The 19730-nt window shown below is 33.2% G+C and overlaps 1 protein-coding gene across 7 annotated transcripts in view; it reads left to right on the top strand.

The window, feature by feature from the left end:
* Positions 1-19730, top strand: part of ADGRL3 (adhesion G protein-coupled receptor L3) — a 915407-nt gene that overhangs the window by 409625 nt on the left and 486052 nt on the right. For all 7 annotated transcript variants that reach the window (XM_030925166.1, XM_030925184.1, XM_030925200.1 and 4 more), the window contains one exon: positions 13997-14210. In XM_030925166.1, the coding sequence (XP_030781026.1) occupies positions 13997-14210 (214 nt within the window). The remainder of the gene's footprint in view (positions 1-13996; positions 14211-19730) is intronic.

The raw sequence follows: 19730 nt of genomic DNA on the forward strand, positions 1-19730 counted from the left end.
AACTTTGACCATATAAGTGTACAGACAATAAAAATGAAGAATGTTGAAAAATATATTCATAGTTTATTTTTAAAATTGTTTGATTAAAGAGAAATATTTTCATTCTCAAACCAAAAGGCCTTTGTTACTCAACCTGTTTTATAACTAGGGAATTTACACCTATCCAGTCACCATGAAAGTCTGCTTCAACTCAAACTAAGAGAAAGAGTGCAACTCCATCAGGCCTAAACTAAACCATCAGCATTACTAGAAAGATAATTAAAAATGCACATTTTTCATAAAGCAGCCATATGTATATCTGTGTATATTTGTGTGTGTGTGCTTTTTTAACATCTTGCATATATTGAGAAATGCAGCATAAACAAATAGAATAATTGCAATAAGGTACAGGTGGATGTAACTATCATTCATAAAAATTTATCGGTTTATCACTTTAGAACCTTACCAATTAAGTAGAAATGTTAATTTCAAAACAGTGAAATGTTGGCAAAATGCCTTGTGAACTTACAGTCTAAATACAGTGAGCAAGGTAATTGAAAAAAATATTTTATTACAAATATTAAGGGTAGAATCTTATTTAGAGGGTAGAAAAATATCAACAATAATCAATGTCAAACAAGAATCTTGGAGATACTAGAGCACAGCCAAGTTGTTAGTAAATATGAAAATAGATGATCAGAATGATATAATTAGCGTTAAACTCAATGAACCAATATGGTTTGACAGGAAGATGGGTTGACATACAAAATAATTTTGAATTAATGTATTTCTAATGATGGATGTATTTCTTGAAGTTGGGGTACATTTCTAGGCACTGAGAGGATTCTTTCATTAAAAACAACTTTCATTTCACTTTGTAATACCAAAATGATAATTTTAGGATTTACTGTTTTTGCTCATGAAAATTTTTTAGGAATAGAAAAATTGGCTAATTTATATGAGAAAATTTTAGTATGTTATTTATTATTAATATTAGAAGGCTTATATATTATTATTAATGTTTGCAAGCATCATTTTACAGCTGCTTTCTCAGGAATATTGTATTTTACACCAATTGAATTAAAGAACTAAATGTCCCTTTAAAAATGTCAGTTGATATTTTCTTAACCACCTGTATTTGAATATTCTTGCAACGTGATTTGATTTGACTGAAGTAGAAAAAGGAATGCAGATTATCTTCTCATTTATACTTTTTTGGTTTGAATCACAGAAAGCCATTTGTGAATTTAATCATCCTTTCTACTTTCTCCTACAATAAGTTATTGATTCAAGTAAATGTCTGTTTTTAATAATTTGCTTTCAGCTTCCTCTAATAAGAGTTCTAGCAAGACTTAAAGAAATAATTTATTTTGAATAACATAGAGAGCAGATGCTTTATGAGATTTTAAACTTGTGTTTTAGTAATTTTAAAAGTATGCTTGTTTAAAATCATTTTGTATACTCCTACTTTTTTGGGAGAGCCAGAGACAGATACAGAGACAGGTTACCTATGGATAAAGCTGGTATGTTGTCTCATGGTATCATATTTTGTTGTGTTTTTCCATCATAGTTTTTGTGGACATTTTGGGGTTATTTAAATCTTGTGTATTTATTCATTTTTAATGTTTATCTCCTGCCCCCATCTACTTTGTAAATTTCATAAACTGATGAAACAATGTTTTATTGACCACTGAAAAGTCACCACTTCGAACAGTGCTCAATTTTTATTTGTTGGACAAATAAATGAAGTTAATCACTGAGGTGAAGGGTTGATATTGATCAGTCAGGAATGTCAGAATATGTATTTCTCAACCACCATTTTGAAAATTCATTTTTCTTTAACAACTTATGTTTAATTATACATTTAATGAATTGAGGAAATGTATAGAAATCCAGAATTTTTATTTTAATCTAGTCTAGAAACTCGCTGTGTGGCCCTGAAAAATGTATTTTATTAAGACTTTCTATTAGTTTTTTTGTAGATGGGAATATGTGTTTTATTAACCCCAATGGTATATTTTGTGGTTGAGCTGAACAAATATAATAGAGTGCTTTACGTGTCCTGTGTCATTTCATGACAATTTTCCAACATATAATCCTTGGTAAAGCCTTTTCACCTGTTTCCTGTGATTTCTTTATGTGGTTTTTGAGTCAATTCACACAGCTTTAGAAAGTTAAGTGTGTGAGCTGGTTTTTGGCCTTTCAGAATATTATTGTTGTTGTTATTCCTGTTAGACCATAAAAATTGTTCATTCAGAATATTTCTGATGGCTTTGCTGAAAAGCTTGGGAGAGTTGAGAGTTTCTTCCTGAACGAGCTACATATTTCATTTTCACTCAAAAGGTCTTCACTAGTGTCCAGAATTATCCAGCATATGATGTGGGGCTTTCTTTGGTTTTGAGGGTATATTTTGCGTAGAACTGATGGTTTCATTTTGGCTAGTCTATCACAATCTGATTATTTTTTGTGCTTTTTGTGCTTTGGAAAGAAAACTGTCATTAGAATATATGAAAAAGCAAACTGGCTACTCTTCCTGTCCCACATTTCTAGCATTTGGCAATGATCTGGGCTTTCCTAGGTTTAGAGACTTGGTTGGTTAATGCATTCCTCATTTACCGATATGACAAGCAGAGATTCACTGTGTTTAGAGTGGGAATTTACATTTAGCGTCTAGTGTGCAGTCAACTTCTTAATAAAAATATGCTTGTGTGGAAACATTGCTAATGAAAGTTTCTCTGGAAATAAAATAAAGAATAAGCATTTGATTTTTGTAAGCGGCATAGTCAATTTGCAGACTTATTCCTCACAAATATACTCTAGTGGAATACATGTCAACTTCTAGTTGCTACAAACATGCAATCCGAAACTTTAGTTAGAAAACATAACAATGTGAAAATACAAATTTGGTCAGACTGTTTACAGTTAGGTTTATTGTTCTAATCTCAGGTGGATTACGTAGACGGCAATAGTCCAATTCCGAATGGGTGAATAAAGGGGAATATTTTCCATTCCAAAGCCATTGTAAAGCTTGTGGATAACGGATGTATAGACATTGTTGTACATGTTTTTCAATGTTGAAGATATTACCAAAGAAGTTATTACAAGGTCTCTATTGTGGAAGATTTGTGCTTCAGAATTAGAAAAGCCTTAGTATTACTTTCCCTAGGGACAAAACAAAACAAAACAAAAATTATATACCACTGAGAGCTCTTTGTCCTTTCCAGTGAATAATTTGTGTGTGTGTGTGTGTGAGAGAGAGAGAGAAAGATATAGGGAGTGTGTGTGTGTGTGTGTTAGGGAAGTGGGGAGGGATGAGGGAGGGAAGGGAAGAATGTGAATAGATTATGCATTTCTTGATAGCATGTATAATGCAGTGAGGCATTTGTTTGTTGCTTAATAACTCCTTTCCTTCAAAATTAAATTTTTGTATAGTTTTAACTGTTATCTCTGTTTATTCAAAATGTTTTTTTATTCTTCACTAAATTTCCTATGGTTTCTTCTGTTAAAATCTGCATGATAACAAATTTTCTTGGCTCCACTATAAGAATAACATAAACTTTGTAATTGTTGATTTGCAATAAAGAAGAATAATGTTTATATACTGCTATGAAAGTATGCTGAGGCCAGGTGAGGTGGCTTGCCCCAGTAATCTTAGCACTTTGGGAGGCAGAGGTGGGAAAATTGCTTCAGGCCAGGAGTTCAAGACCAGCCTGGGCAACATAGTGAGATACTGTCTCTACAAAAAAAAAAAAAAAAAAAAAAAAATTAGCCAGGCATGGTGGTGCATGCCTGTAGTTCCAGCTACTAAGGAGGCTGAAGTGGGAGAATCACTTGAGACCAGGAGTTCTAGGTTGTAGTGACATATGATCATGCCACTGTGCTCCAACCTGGGTGACAGAGTGGGATGGGAGCTTGTCTCTTAAAAAAAAAAAAAAAAAAAAAAAAAAAAAAAAAAAAAAAAAGTGTAGTGACCAAATTTGACAGTGAATGTCACATTTTAAAATTGAAGTAATATTTTCTATTTTACTACAGTAGATTTTTATACAAAGATTCGTACTAAATTTTATAGTATAATATTAGAGTTAGGAAATAATTCTTAAAATTATATTATGTGTTGTGCTGCTAAGAAAAAAAGTTCCTGCCAGGCACAATAAATGGAATAGAATGTTTAACTTACATTTCATATTCAGGAATTAGATTTCACTTCACTAATGAAATGGGAATCCATAAAGATTATACCACTGATTATTAGTGCGATATTCTTGTACCACCTTACATATTTCCTAAAAGAATTTCCCTTTCCTCTTTTCTCTGTGTGTGACACCCAAGGAGAGTTATTGCATCTTGTCTCTATGATTTTCTAGTTCATGCCTTCCATTCTTCCTATCTTTGTCTAAGCCACAATTTGGTAAATGGGGGTGATAATTTTTCTAAACAGTTATCTTTGGGAATTTGAAATAAAGTGATACTTTTAAAGCACCAGTGCATGAAAAACACTTGATAAATGTTACCGATTATCATTGTCATATTGCCCTGAATAACTCATTCCAGTATCTTCCTCATTAATACCCACACTCTCTTTCCTACAACCCTAATCTGTTTGAATAATCTATTGTCTAATAATTTTTAAGATTAATTTGATAAATCTTTTTATTATGTCATTGTATTATATCATAATGTTCTATCACTTTAACTAATTTGAACTATATTCTGTGTCTAACTTTAAGGCTTTCTCTGATTTTACCACTGTTCAGTTCTGTTCCTACTTCCTTTATAAATACACCTTTCTCTGCTCACATTTTTTGCCTGAAGTATTTTACTATCCCCTCTCCAATATCCACACATATTGTTTCATCTTTAAAGGACAACTCAAATCTTCTTCCTTCAAGAAATCTTTTTTAAGCACACTAACACATGTTTATTTGATTTCTCTGAAATTCTTACTTTTTATCTGTTCCACATCATTCTGTTTTATAATGCTTTAAGCTTTGCATAGGCATGTATTCATTCTTTCTCCAGCTACAAGCTTCTAGAGTCCCATGGAGACAGAAAGATTCATAGTATCCATGTTCTGGGTCATGAACCTATCTCTTCTCTCCTGCTCTGAACTTTCCCCCTTCTGGTCTTGTTAATCATGAGTAACATCCCTTGCCTTTGGGAGCTTGCTACACATACGTGAAGTTTTATCATTTCCTTTATTTCATGTGTTAACTCTGAAGCTTCCACTAGACTCTTGGAACTCCATCCCATATAAGACCACTCCTAGGCCTGAGATAACACCTAATGTGAAGAGAGACTTTAGAAGACACCCATGTCTTATGTGTAATAACTCCCAGCATCCATGTTGTAAGGGATCAATATGCATTTAGAATTAAATTGGAATATTTTAAGAAATTTCTTTTGAACTAAATAATTCTTTTCAGTGGATCCTTGTTTATCTTGAAATTATAGTTCTTAGTCTTAAGAACATGTTGAACAGCTGGTTTGGAATTTTTGACATTTAGAAGAATGGGAAAATTGTGATATGTGAAATTTGATAAAGTTTTAGAAATGTTATTCCTCATGAATTGGAAGACAATGTGGAAAGTGATTTTTATTAAATGTTGAAATGCTATAGTAAGTAGATATGGAATGCATGTATTCAAACACTTGCTGCTTTTTTAGGCAGTCTTCACATAGACAATTTCATTTGAAGGTCACAGCTTTGTGTAAGTGCCCTCAAAAAGGATGAGGTTCATGATGAAGCTCCACAAGTCAAAAGAATAGCTGCTTAATTGTTTTATGATGTAACACTCATTAGAACTTTTTTTCTATAAGTTCAGAAACTTTATATTAAAACATCTGAATTTCACGCTTTTCTTTTGACCTCAGAACATAATTGTCTTTGGTTATTCTTTCAGGGTGTCAGTTTTAATTGTCACTTTGTTACACTTAGTTAAATGCTAAAATGCCATTTAAATTATACGTATTCTTTTTTGAAATAGAATTGTTAGAATTCAGTGTATTAGAAGCTTACTGATAGCAATATGTACTTTTAAAGAGAGTAGATGATGGGTTATTTCTTTTGGTTACCAGTGTTGTTTTTGCTGCCAAGTGTTTTGGATTAGATTTTTCAGAGCACATTTCTTAAAACTTAGATAAATGTGTTGGCATGTAAAATGACACAGAGAAAATACATGTATATAAGAAAATTATGTCAAAGGCTCGGCTGAAACTTAAAATTGATAGTATTTACTTTTTGGCAGCATTTAAGTAATGATATGTTTTTCAAAGGCATGCCAATAGGTAGAATCATGTCCACTTTTAGATGTGTAAGTGTTCGTATCTATAATTAAGAAACTCTTTTAGAATCATTAGCCTTGACTTACAAATAGTTTAATTAACTTCTTCCTCAGAGGAATCAAATCTGTTTCATTTTTATTTTTTAATTTTCAAAAGAGCTCTTTTTTTTTTTTTTTTTGAGACGGAGTCTCGCTCTGTCGCCCAGGCTGGAGTGCAGTGGCCGGATCTCAGCTCACTGCAAGCTCCGCCTCCCGGGTTCACGCCATTCTCCTGCCTCAGCCTCCCGAGTAGCTGGGACTACAGGCACCGGCCAGGTCGCCCGGCTAGTTTTTTGTATTTTTAGTAGAGACGGGGTTTCACCATGTTAGCCAGGATGGTCTTGATCTCCTGACCTCGTGATCCGCCCGTCTCGGCCTCCCAAAGTGCTGGGATTACAGGCTTGAGCCACCACGCCCGGCCTCTTTTTTTTTTTTTTTTTCTTATGATCAGTGAGATCATAAGAGGGGGAAAAATCGTTTTTAGCACCTATTAGTAATTCAGCACTGTTTCCATAAAAATACTAATAGCCTAAATGCTGTTTAAGCAAAAGGATGGTAATACTAGACTATTTGTATGATCATTCATAATATTTTTTCTTTCATTGATTTGGTAATTTTTCAATATCTATCTAACAGTTTCAGTGTCAGTTCTTTAAACATTCCTTCAGGCTTGGTTCTGGACTGTATTGCATAGCGAAAAACTCTGTGGCTTAAAACAATAAACATTTATTATCTTCCACAGTTTCTGTATGTTAGGAGTCCAGGAGTAGTTTAACTAATTGGGTATAGCCTGGGTGTCTTGTGGGGTTGCATTTGCCTGAAGGAAGGCTTTCTGGTGGATGGAAGATCAGCCTCCAAGGTGCCTCTCTCATGTGCCTCCCAAGTTTATCCTGGGGGCCTCAGTTCTTTGCTCCCTGGACCTCTCCATAGGACTGCTTGAGTCCTCTCAAGATATGATAGTTGGCTTTGCACAAAACAAGGGACCCAAGGAAGACTGAAGTGGCAGTGTGTTTTTAATGAACTACTCTCTGAAATCATATACTCATTTATACCACACTAAGTCCTTTAGAAGCGATTCACTCAGTACATCCACATTCTAAAGGAAAGGGAAGAATACTGGAAGAGTATCAAAGAACTGTGAACACATTTTAAAACTGCCACATGTATTGATGGCTGTTGTGAAAGTTTGGTTCTTACCTTCTTAGTTTAAAGAATTTAAATAAGAGACACACAGCAATGGAGATGCAGCATGGAACAATTTATGGCAAAGAAGAAAGAATATTTTGAAAGTTAGGTGCAGAATAGACAGTACATCCTGAGAGATGATTCAGAGAGGGCTGCTCATAAGGATGAGACAGCCAGTGTTACTGGGAAAACTCCCTTTATGGGAGTCATCTTACATGATTATTCATGAGAAGGTGGGAAGAGGTGTTACTAGTAAGCATGTTCTGAGTGGTCCTCTGGGTGCACATGCACAGTAGCTGTACATGCTTGTTCATACATCACATGTCTCATTAGCATCTTAAATCTCCATCCAGGGGTGTGTTTTTCACTATTATAATCAGCAAAGAGTAACTTTGAGGACAGGTAAAATCAAAATGTGCATGTCCTCCATGGGACAATTCCCTCCTAGAGATAGCCCTTCTTGAATGAGCTTGACTGCAATGTGAGTACTGAAAGAATTGCTCTTAAAGGGCCACAGTTGCTGCATCTCCAGGACATGGTCACTTCCTTGATTGCCTATCCTGACTCACTTTGACCTCTTGAAATATCTGCACTCTCTCCCTAGGTTAGCTTATCTACTGCTGTGATTTTTAAGCACTACCTTTTAACTGTCAGATTGATGAAAATCACTATTCTGATTCATAGACTTGTATATTTAACTTCCTACCAAATTTTGTTCATGACACTAAAATCTAACCATTTGCTTATGTCAGAAACCTGAGAGCCATTCTTGTCACTCTCTCCCTTACCTTTCATGTTCAGTCTGTCATCAAATCATATAATTCGTTGTTCCTAAATGTTGATCAAATACATTCTTTGTCATTACCCATTTAAAACAACCGTCTTTGCTTATCTTTATTACTACAAAATAGTCTTCTAATTTGCATTTCTTATTGATTCTTTTGTAAAAAATTATTTGATAGATTTCTTGTCTTGTTTTTAATACACAGGATTTGCAGTAAACAAAATATGAAGGGAAGGAAATGGAAAATAAATAAAAATATAAGCCATTTTGCTGATGCTTTTATAATTGTAGCAGACAAATAGGGCAGTCTGAAGATTTTCATCTCTGCTATATGGATATTAGGCTGTAGCCCTTATTCTTTTTTCTTTTAATTTTTTTTTTTTTTTTTTTTTTTTTGAGACAGAGTCTGGCTCTGTCGCCCAGGCTGGAGTGCAGTGGCCGGATCTCAGCTCACTGCAAGCTCCGCCTCCACCTCCGGGGTTTACGCCATTCTCCTGCCTCAGCCTCCCGAGTAGCTGGGACTACAGGCACCCATCACCTTGCCCGGCTATTTTTTCTTTTAGTTTAATTTAATTTAATTTAATTTAATTTAATTTAAAGTTCTGAGATACATGTGCAGGACGTGCAGGTTTGTTACATAAGTAAGTGGTGCCATGGTGGTTTGCTGCACCTATCAACCCATCACCTAGGTATTAAGACATGCATGCTTTAGCTATTTATCCTGGTGCTCTCCTTCCCCCCGCCCCTGCCCCCAGGCCCCAGTATGTGTTGTTCCCCTCCCTGTCCCCATGTGTTCTCATTGTTCAGTTCCTACTTATAAGTGAAAACATGTGGTGCTTGGTTTTCTGTTCCTTCGTTAGTTTGCTGAGGATCATGCCTTCGAGCTCCATTCATGTGCTTGAAAAGGGCATGATCTCATTCCTTTTTATGATTGCATAGTATTCTGTGGTGTATATGTACCATATTTTCTGTATCCAGTCTACCATTAATGTGTAACCCTCATTTTTGAGTGGATCACTCAGTGTAGAGCAGTGCATGGGGAAAAAAAAAAAAAAAAAAAAAAACAGATTTGACTAGGACATTGAACACTTGGCCCAGGGAGAGACAGAAAAATGCTTGATTTATCTATCATGTATTATTTACATTCCCTTCCCCCAGTGCAGTGGCAGGTGATTTAGTCCATACAGTAAAAATCTTCCTTGAACATATATGAAATGACCTTCTCTATATTTCTCCCATGACTAAGGAGCACCTTCTTCAAGTCGTCAGTGACCACTGATATTTTAACTTCTTTGTTCATCCCTTTTCTCTTACTCTATAGACACTCACTTAGCTACTTTATATATTAACACGGTTCTAGCCTATATTCTACTCCTGAATTCTAGACTCATGCATCTAACTGATTATTAACCATTTGCAGGTATCCTAACACCTTAAATTTAACGTATTTCAACTAAATTAATTATATTTGTTATAACCTCAACCAATTAATTGGCTACTTGCCTCTTAGACTGTGTTTAGTCTTTTACTTGTTGATATGTTTTGTACCATAATTGCATGTCTGAAGTAATATTCCCTTCTTTGAAAGCCCCCTGTTTATAACCTAGGATTACCTTGGCAAGTCTCTGACCCCAGTCCTTGGAGACCAAGAGGAATCACCTGACTCTTGATTGGTCGCCTACTTCTAGCCTCCTGACTTCCTATTCTTAGTCTGGTATCTTTAGTTATCACACACAAGTTCATCAAGGACTTATAGCATATTGAGTCAAAAAGCAGCAAATAGGTTTATCAGTAAGGGAGAGAGCCCAAGGAGAAGGAAACAGAACAACAAGAGGTTTCAGTAATGAAGTGGCTAAAATCTCAGAAAAGAAGTGAAAAATCAGATTAATGTCTGTGGAAAACAAGTGAGCAAGAATAGGGAGCTATTTCTTTTATTATTTGATATTTATTTTTTATGTGCTTTCCTCACAGTTAATAATGATCCAAAGAACTTTTCACTAGCTGTATGTTTGATATGAAATTTGGAAACTTTCTGAGGTTCTGGCATCTTTATCAGAGAAGTTTAATTAGTTCATGTTCCTTTAGTCAGTCCTATGGTCAGTGAGTAGTTCCAAAGTGTGGCATCCTAGCGGAGGGTTTCTAGATTTCACATCTAAACCTTTTCCAATTTATTCAGCAGATATTTATTACACACCTAATATATGACACTGTAATCTTTGATATAACAGATTACTTCGTGGAATAAAAATGGGAAGGAGCATAAGAAGGTATGTATATGCCTTCTTTGCTCCAAATTATTACGTTATGCGCCAGTCCACAATGCCCAATGCAATGTTAACCTGGCACAACATGCAGTAGACTATTTGACTGATTACTCTGCATTTGAATTGTTGGAGTTTTCCATGTTTTAGTGTTTTCCTCTTCTAACCACGTCTTTCCATTAGTAGCATGATAACTGAATGGCAGAAACCTTTTCTTAACAAAAATCATTTTTTTTTCCTTTGGAGTTTGGTTATTATTAAAACAGTAAAATAATTAAAAGTAATTTAAATAGCTAATTAGATAATCTTATAGAGTAGTTTCCAGCAATACATTCCCATTAACAAATTCCCTTAAACAAAGCACGCATCATTTATGGAATGCAATTTGTCACTGGGTTACTGATGATATAAATGCAATTATATGTTCAGTGGAAGAAAGCATACACAAATAAACTCTGGTTCTCCATAAAAATTGCCATATCCATAACTGTTGAATATTCTTACAAGTCCAAAAGATACATGGAAAATTTGGGCCTCGACATTTTAATTGACTTTGCAACTGTCTAGTGTCTGGTACTAAATCATATTTTTAACAGTGAAGATCCAGATTAAAGCTATGTCATTGTTTTGACAAAACTGACCCATGAGTTTATAAATCAAATTCTCCACTTAGTGAAACAAATGCTTTTTGCTAATTTGTTGTTTTATTGTTACATTAACCTTTTTTTTTTTTTTTTTTTTTTTTTTTTTTGTTCAAAAAAAACAACTTAATTGACTAGTTTAGTCAACATACTAGAGCTAGATGAATTCAATGTTTGGAAGCAGTTTCAATGTGATTTTTTATAAAATGATTATAAAAGGAAACAATTTGTCTCTTAATAAATGTGTAAAACTTTACTCTAAAATATTCTGAGAATTCTGATATTAAGGACTTTTGTGAAAACAAAAACAAAAACACCTCTATGATTCCATTTAAATTTACCAAAGTCCTTTTTTTAATTCAATGATTCTATTATATAAGACTTTAAATACACTATTGAAAATGTCTATATCCATGAAAATAGAATCTCAGTATTGAAAAGGACTTCAGATTTAAATAAGCATCCAATTTCTGAGTGACAAACAAAGAATTTTAATTTAGGGACAATAGAAATGCACGTATCAGAAATTTAGTGTCTATTGTGAGAGTACCTTGCCAAGTGTTGACACAACAACAAACTTTAAAAATAACATTACAACCAATCTTTAATTGTGCTAACTCTCTTCAGTCAATGCTGTGGATATTCTAGATTCTTCTGTGGGTGTGTATGTGTGTGCACACGAGAGAGAGGGAGAGAGAGAGAGAGGGGGAGAGAGAGAGAGAGAGAGAGAGAGAGAGAGAGAGAGAGAGAGAGAGAGAGAGAGAGAGAGAGAGAAAATGTTGAACACCAACCAGAATGGAATTAACTGTGCAGTGCAACTTGAAGAACGTCAAGTGACCTGTTAACCTGTTAAGAAGTTTTGCCTAGGGACTATGGTACAGTCATACTTTTTCAAAAATATCATACAAATGAAGTGAAAACCTACATCACTCTCAACTTTTAAATTATGGGTATATTTCACAAACCCAATCAATATTTTCTCTAAACTTTAAGTGAAAATATTTATAGTTATATGTTTTTCTTTGCCCCTCTATTTCTCACCTCCCTGCCTCTCTCCTCCCTTCTTTTCACATTTCATGCTTCATAGAAAAGCCACAAGAAGATAAGCATATATTTATTTAAATACATGTCTTTTGTGCATGTGCACATTAGTGATTTAATCAACTATAAATGCAAATTTAAGCTATCACATATTTCTCTATAACTGATTCTCTTAATGTGGAAATCAACTTATTTGACAGTTAGTAAACACTTCATTTAAAATTTTAATTACATGCTTATAAAAGAAGATTTGTTGAGTTATTATAACTTAACATTTGACTCTTTCCCAATAATGCAGTGATTATGTTCACAATCTTGGAGAGGGAAACTGTTAAACTTGACAGGAAAAGGCAGACATTTTTCTATATAAAACTTAAATATAGATGTCCAGCAAACATCTAAAATTAAACATCAAGCTAGAAAAAGTGTATTTCTCATAAATGTAAAGGACAAATGTTTATTTTTTTTTTTACAAAAAACTTTTATAACAGTAAACTTTACATAAATGTAAGCAACCATTTACGAATAAAAGCAATATTAAAGGTCAATAAATATATGAAAATACATTCCACAGTACAAGTAAAGTAGTACAAGTTAAAGATATTATACCATTCTTTATCAAATTGACAAAACTTAAAGGAATTGATAATATTTAGTTTTGAAAAAGAAAGTATTGTTGATAGAAAGTATACGTTTTCAAGTTTATTTGAAATCTATTGATATTTGCCAGATTTGAAATGTATTGCCCTCTTGATCCATCGATCTCATTTTTTAGAAATATACCATAAAATGTATTTGGATAATTAGGTTTTCTCAAATATATTACTCAAGTATATAATTACTATATATTTCTCAAATATATAGGTGCACAGATAGGTTTAGGCTTCCTTGCAGTATTATGACACAAAAACACCAAGACCTTTCCAAGTGTCCATGAACATAGGACCAGTTAAATAATTTATATTTTTATGAGATGTAGCCATTAAAAATGAAGGAAAAAATATCCAGATATGGAAAGATTTCCATCATATATCATTATATTTATAAATAAAATAATACAAAATATCAAACAATGTGTATAGTGTGATACTACCTGAGTAAAATTACTAGAGTAAAATGAAAATAGGAGTGGGAGAACACACACATGTCTGTTTCTGTGAAGAAAATTATAATTTGGAGGTCTCCACATGGGTAACTAGTTAGCTGTTGACTTTGGGGGAAGAGTATGGGGAGGAGCTAAAGGAAAATATAACTTCTCCTCCAAACGAATCTCCATTTTCTTAAATAGCATGCATTAGTTCTACAGTGAAATCATGAAGTATTGCCTCAAACAATGGAAGTATGTTGTAAAATTGAAATAGATTAAGTGTATTTAAAGTCAACGATAGTGCAATTTTTCAATGATGATTTTGTTATTAAAAAGAAGAAAGGAACACTTGCAAGGTTTATCTGAATATCTGACTGTATAAACTGGATGATATCTCTATCTAGTTTTAATCTGACACACCAGGCCAAGAGTTTAATACAAAATTGACAGTACCTTTTTCCATTTATAAGAAAAACAATTGTGATAAAGATTTTAAGAACTGTTTTTGTTGAAATAGAATAAACATATTTATAAAGTTACTGAATAGAAAAAATATTCTAGTTTAATTAAAATTATGAATCTTAACTGCTTTGTATCTTGGTATTGATTTACCCCAAACACTGGAAAAGCAAACACATGTAATCTTCCTTTGTATGTGGTAAGAATGGCATCTCTTTTCTTCTTCCTCCTTTTGGCAGCTTTCAGCCGTGCCCCAATTCCGATGGCTGTGGTCCGCAGAGAGCTATCCTGTGAGAGCTATCCTATAGAGCTCCGTTGTCCGGGTACAGACGTCATCATGATAGAAAGTGCGAACTACGGCAGGACTGATGACAAAATTTGTGACTCTGACCCTGCTCAGATGGAGAATATCCGATGTTATCTGCCAGATGCCTATAAGATTATGTCTCAAAGGTATGATACGTCTAATATTCTTTTCTTTGTGCATAATATAAACCTTCAACATGCATCTGTGTTACATATTGAACATAAGAACATAAACAGTGTTATGTATTTTAGGATATTTTGAAATAGTTTTCCATATCTGACTATTCCCTATATCACCAAAATGCTAATTGCAAGCAGCATTTGGAAAGTATTACAATTTACTGGATTATCTATTACATTTCATGGTCTGCAAGACATTGCATGCTGTTATTTTCATAGTGTTCTCTAGAACTGAGTTCATTACATGAGAGAAGAAATGTATTTTTCACAATTTGCAGAAATAGGATTTTCTCCAAATATGGCAGAAAAATTATTTTACTGCTAACAATAACTTTCTAACAATGTAGGGAAAAAAAGAAGTAAAAATTAATAGATAATTTTATAATCATTAATCAAAATATAGTAGGAGTATTGATTAAGGATTAGTTGGCCATGGAAAATAATTTTAAAAGTATTCTTTTACTATTCAGCATATGAAATTAAATATTTGAGCAATCTAAATATGGCCATATTAACATAAATAGATATAAATATATAATATCAGTGGGTTAGAAAAATATTTTTGATTCTAAAAAGACTGGTCAATAGGAATGCATATTATATAAGCTTAAATTATGTTAAAATTTCTTGATAAGTTAGCTATATATTACATATCTCTTAGATATTTGTTCACTATTACCATGCTTTCTCAGAAATCAGAGATAAAGTCATTCATTTACTATAAGCCTACAGCTATTCAGTTATTTCTTTTCCTTCTATTATTTAAGGACTTTTTAAACTATAGGGAAAACTATATTTTAGATAAAACTAAACAAGTTGAAGTCCAAAGGCAGAAACAGTAGATTTCAAGGTTTCTCTCTCTTGTACTGAAGAAAGCCTTCCTTATTTTTCACCTTTTGTCTTCTTCATATTCAAAATTCTGGCAAGTATTTTTGTGTGTAATTAATACATTCATAGTCAATATCTTATTTTTATAAATTACTGTTGTATAAACTATTAATACAAATTATAATATGTCAAGTTTTTGATGATTAAGGCATCTGAGGTGTACTTGAAGGATAATGAAATCTGGGCAAATCTGAGGGCTTTTATTTGTCTATTACTAAAATGATGGCTCATACTAAGGTGAGCATTAATAAGAAATAAGATATTAAAATTAGAGATTTCATTTGATAAAAGTTTGGTTGCATCTTGTTGTTCTTGTGTGCCTCTATCATTGTTACATGTTTGATATACGTATCTCCAACTATATTAAATGCTATGCCTGAAAGACTTCTAATTATTTCATTGTCTGTAGGTATTTTAATGGCATTTCAGGAGTGGTTTTCTATGAGTACTATTCAGTGGGCACTAGGACTAAATTGTTATGTTTATTTGTTTTAGTTAATCAAACGTAAGATTCTGTAGAATTCATTTGGAATGTGGGTTGAGAAGGAAATTCTGCCTTTCTCTGATTCATTTGTCACTTAAAATGTAATAGAAGCATTAGCTCTTTCATCTCTGTATGATTTTCACTGAAATTGTTTTAATCCTTTCATTGATATTATTAACGGCTCCAAAAATAAGCCTTTAATCTTATAACTATTTCAAAAAAGTAGTTATAATGGATCCTTTAGAGCCACTGAACTATATGGGATGCGTACACTAAGTGACAAATCTGTAGAGTAAAAATACTTTAAGCACCGTTAGTAAATCATTTGTGTAAGCCCTCCTGGTGGTTTCACAAATATGAGTTGTCAGTTAGCTGAAATAACTGTGGTTAATTCTCCATGGAAGCAAGTTTCTCACTTGCCTTTTAACTATTAAATGTACTACATTTAGACTTGTCCAAAGTAAATGTTTTTGACTCTCTGAGAAAAGAAATCAGGTTCTATTTTGTAAGCTCCCAAGAGACGCGATGGTCATGGTCATTTAAGCTGCTTTATAATGAACTTAGTTACACTATTATGCCAACCACAGCATGTTAAATAGTGCTAATAATTACTACTTATGATATGGACATCATACTAATGGTATAAACAGTTTAAATAGATTAAAGCATTTAAACTGAAATCATAATGGAAAACATGTTTTTTTAAAAGGTATCTTAATTCTTTTCTTTTGCTTAAACTTCTAGAAAGAGACTGTATCAGAGTCTAAACATTTCTAAGTGTGTCTTATGAAGGATTATTACTCAGCATAAACAGCATTATTATCACTGTATTCTTGTATAACCTTGTTAAAAAAGCCCATAACTTGCTTCAGCTTGATGCAGTAGACAGATGCCTCAGGCAAGGAGCAACATGAAATGTCATTGAGGCAGATGTTTGAATATACATTGAACAAAGGCATAAATTAAACTGCATACTGACGTGTAAATTAAAGCTAGGTGTGAAAAATTTGGAAGTTAAATTGAAAGGCTGTAACTCTTGATTTCCATATTTTTCTTCAGTGGAGCTATGTAATCTGATATATGCTCTAGAGAAGCCACTTTCTTCATTGCTTTCCAGATTTCATGTTCTCCAATCACGTGTGCTCTCATGCCATTCTGTCCACCACCCACCAATAATAGTCCATGCTTTACCTCTGTTTCATTATCTTACTCGATAACTTGTTAAAATATCACAACAGATTTATTTGTCCTTCTCAGAAACTTATACTTTTACTCAATTATTATCATCTACATCCCTCTTTAATCTCATCTAAACATTAACAAACCTATATTATCATACAGCTGCCTTGTCTAAAGCAAATTGTGGGCTTCTAGAAGGGAGACTGTCTGTTGATTTTACCTAAAACCAACTTTGTATATATAAATTAATAAATAAATATGCTCTCTAATTTTGTTATGCCACTTAAAAGCTTTTTTAACTCTATTATTTGAATGGTTTCTATTTCTTTTTGTTTTATTTTTATATATTTTAGAGAGTTTTTTAAAAAATATTACACATAATTTTGGAAATCTAAATATGAAAATGACAGTTCAGCAACTGGATAACTAGAAATTTTACATTTGGCATTCAGCTTAGGTTTCATGTTATTCTTAACTATTAATGGAAATATTTCCGTTGTTAACCAGCACTTACTTGAAAGTTTACAACGTTCAGTTTACCATGACAGTTACTTTGGGGTTTGATGGATAAATAAGTTAGTTGTGTTTTCTCCCCATAAAACTATGTATTTTTTGGCAGATGAGAAAACTCAACTATATCATTTACTCAACATTTTACTTTTTATCTCATTTATATGTATTGAAGAGATTAAAGGAGGAAGGCTCTTTCAGCTAAATGATATAAGAGCGCATTTCACTGGAGAGGAAATCTTAGAGCTGCTTCTTGAAAGATGGCAGCATTAGTGGAACCAGAAGAGACCTAAGTAATACTAGCTATATAAGTGGAAGAACACTAGTAAAGAACACAAGGACATAGCTTTTTTCTAGTAATCTTTTGCTTATCATCTGTTCACAAGTTTATTACTGTTCTGCTGTGGACTTTTTATTGATGTATAATATATCTACAGAAAATTCCATATATCATAGATGTACACCTCAATGAATTTTCACAAATCAAGCTCATCCGTGTAACTATCACAGACAAGGCAGAAAATTAACGTCGTCTTAGAAAGCTCCCCTTTGTGCTCTGCACCAGCCATATTCCTTCCTACAAGGATTGCCCTATCCTGATTTCGAAAACTCTAAATTAGTTTTTCCCACTTTGTAATTTTAGTAAAAGGTTTCATATATTAAATACTTTTTGTCTGACTCCTCTCATGTAATGATTTATTTGTAATGTAAATCTGTTGAAGCATTTGTATATCCTATATATAGTTCACTCATTTCAATTGTGCAATGATGTTTTTAGTGAACTTAGCAAGTGTTGCAACCATTGCAATAAATCAGTTTTAGAATTTTTTTGTCATCACAGTAAGATTCTGCATGCCAATTACTGTTCATCCCAATCTCCTTCCCCATCCTGTGCAATGTCCAATCTACTTTCTGTCTATATGTTTATCCTCAATGTATTATTTTAAAGCGAAAAAATGAGTATTTAAAACCAAGTTAAATTTAATGGGCTTTTCAGTGGGGACAATATAGAAGAAATATTGGCAGTTATTTCTGGAGGTATGGAAATAGATATATTGCCTGCATTTTGAATACTCTTAGAATCAAACATCATGAATCTAGACATTTAAAAATTATTTCTTTTGAGTTTTCTATCAAGTACAGGTGTCAAATGTACAAAGTAGGCGTATTTTTTTTTTTTTTTCTATTTAAAGGAGTGATCTAAGTTTTGTTTTAGACTCAGGGTGTTCACATATTACAGTCACATTAGGAACATGCAGAAAAGAGAGAGAGAGAGAGAAGGCCGGGTGCTGTGGCTCACACCTGTAATCACAGCCCTTTGGAAGGCTGAGGCAGGAGTATTGCTTGATTCCAGGAGTTCAAGTCCAGCCTGGATGTACCATCTCTACAAAAAATAAAAAGTTAACTGGACCTGGTGGGGTGCACCTATGGTCCCAGCTGCTCGGGGGTGCTGAGGTGAGAGGATGCCTTGAGCCCAGAAGGTTAAGGCTGCAGTGAGCTGTGATCACAACACTGCACTTAACCCGAGTGACAGAATGAAGCTGCTTAAAAAAAAAAAAATAGAGAAATAATTGTTTCCCATCTTTCTGAAAAGTTAGTTTTCAGTTTATATCAATAGCACTGAAGGTAATTTTATAGCTTACAAAAGATCTTGCGTTCTGCTGAAGTCATTCGGGGTGATGCTAAGAATTTTTCAACAGTATGAGGAGGTGAAATGCCAGTGGCAGTTTTGGAGTATACATAGCCTAGTAAGTGTTCTGCAATAACTGCATTTATATACATGAGTTGTTCCATTCAAGTATTCTCTTTTACTTCTTTGACAGATCCATTATATTGTCTTGTATATCTCTTATAAACTATAACGGATCAGAAACAATTCCTCATGTTAGGAACTTTTTCATTGAATCCATATTCTATGTAATAAGAAGAAAGAAAGACATAGAACCTGTAATATATAATACGTTACTTAAGGATTACTGTCTGTGTGCATGTCTTTTTAAATATAGAGGAAAAGAAAGGAGAGAAGGAAGGTAACGTTTTCCAAGGCCCAAATGTAAAGAATATGGAGAAACAGCAAATTTCCTATATGGAAGGCATTTATTTATTTCTTCTTCTCTAATATTTAGCTTCTTTCAATTCTGGAAGTACATTTTGATAATGTTTGCTAAATTACTTTCAAGTATTTCTTGCTATTCATTTAATTTTGAAAGAAGTTGTATGTTACCATATGCATTGTTCAAAATTAAAAATTTTATTTAATGATTCAAATATTTCATTCTAGCTTATGGGGAAAGCTAAAGGGAATTGTGTTAGGTCTCCTTTGCCAACAGGAACTATTAACCCTTTATTGCAGTCATACTCAAAGCATGGTTCATGGAAATTTGGAATCCCTTTTAAGGAGTCTACAAGGTCAAAACCAGATTTTT

This window comes from Rhinopithecus roxellana, chromosome 2 (assembly GCF_007565055.1).
Source record: "Rhinopithecus roxellana isolate Shanxi Qingling chromosome 2, ASM756505v1, whole genome shotgun sequence".
Taxonomy (NCBI): Eukaryota; Metazoa; Chordata; class Mammalia; order Primates; family Cercopithecidae; genus Rhinopithecus; species Rhinopithecus roxellana.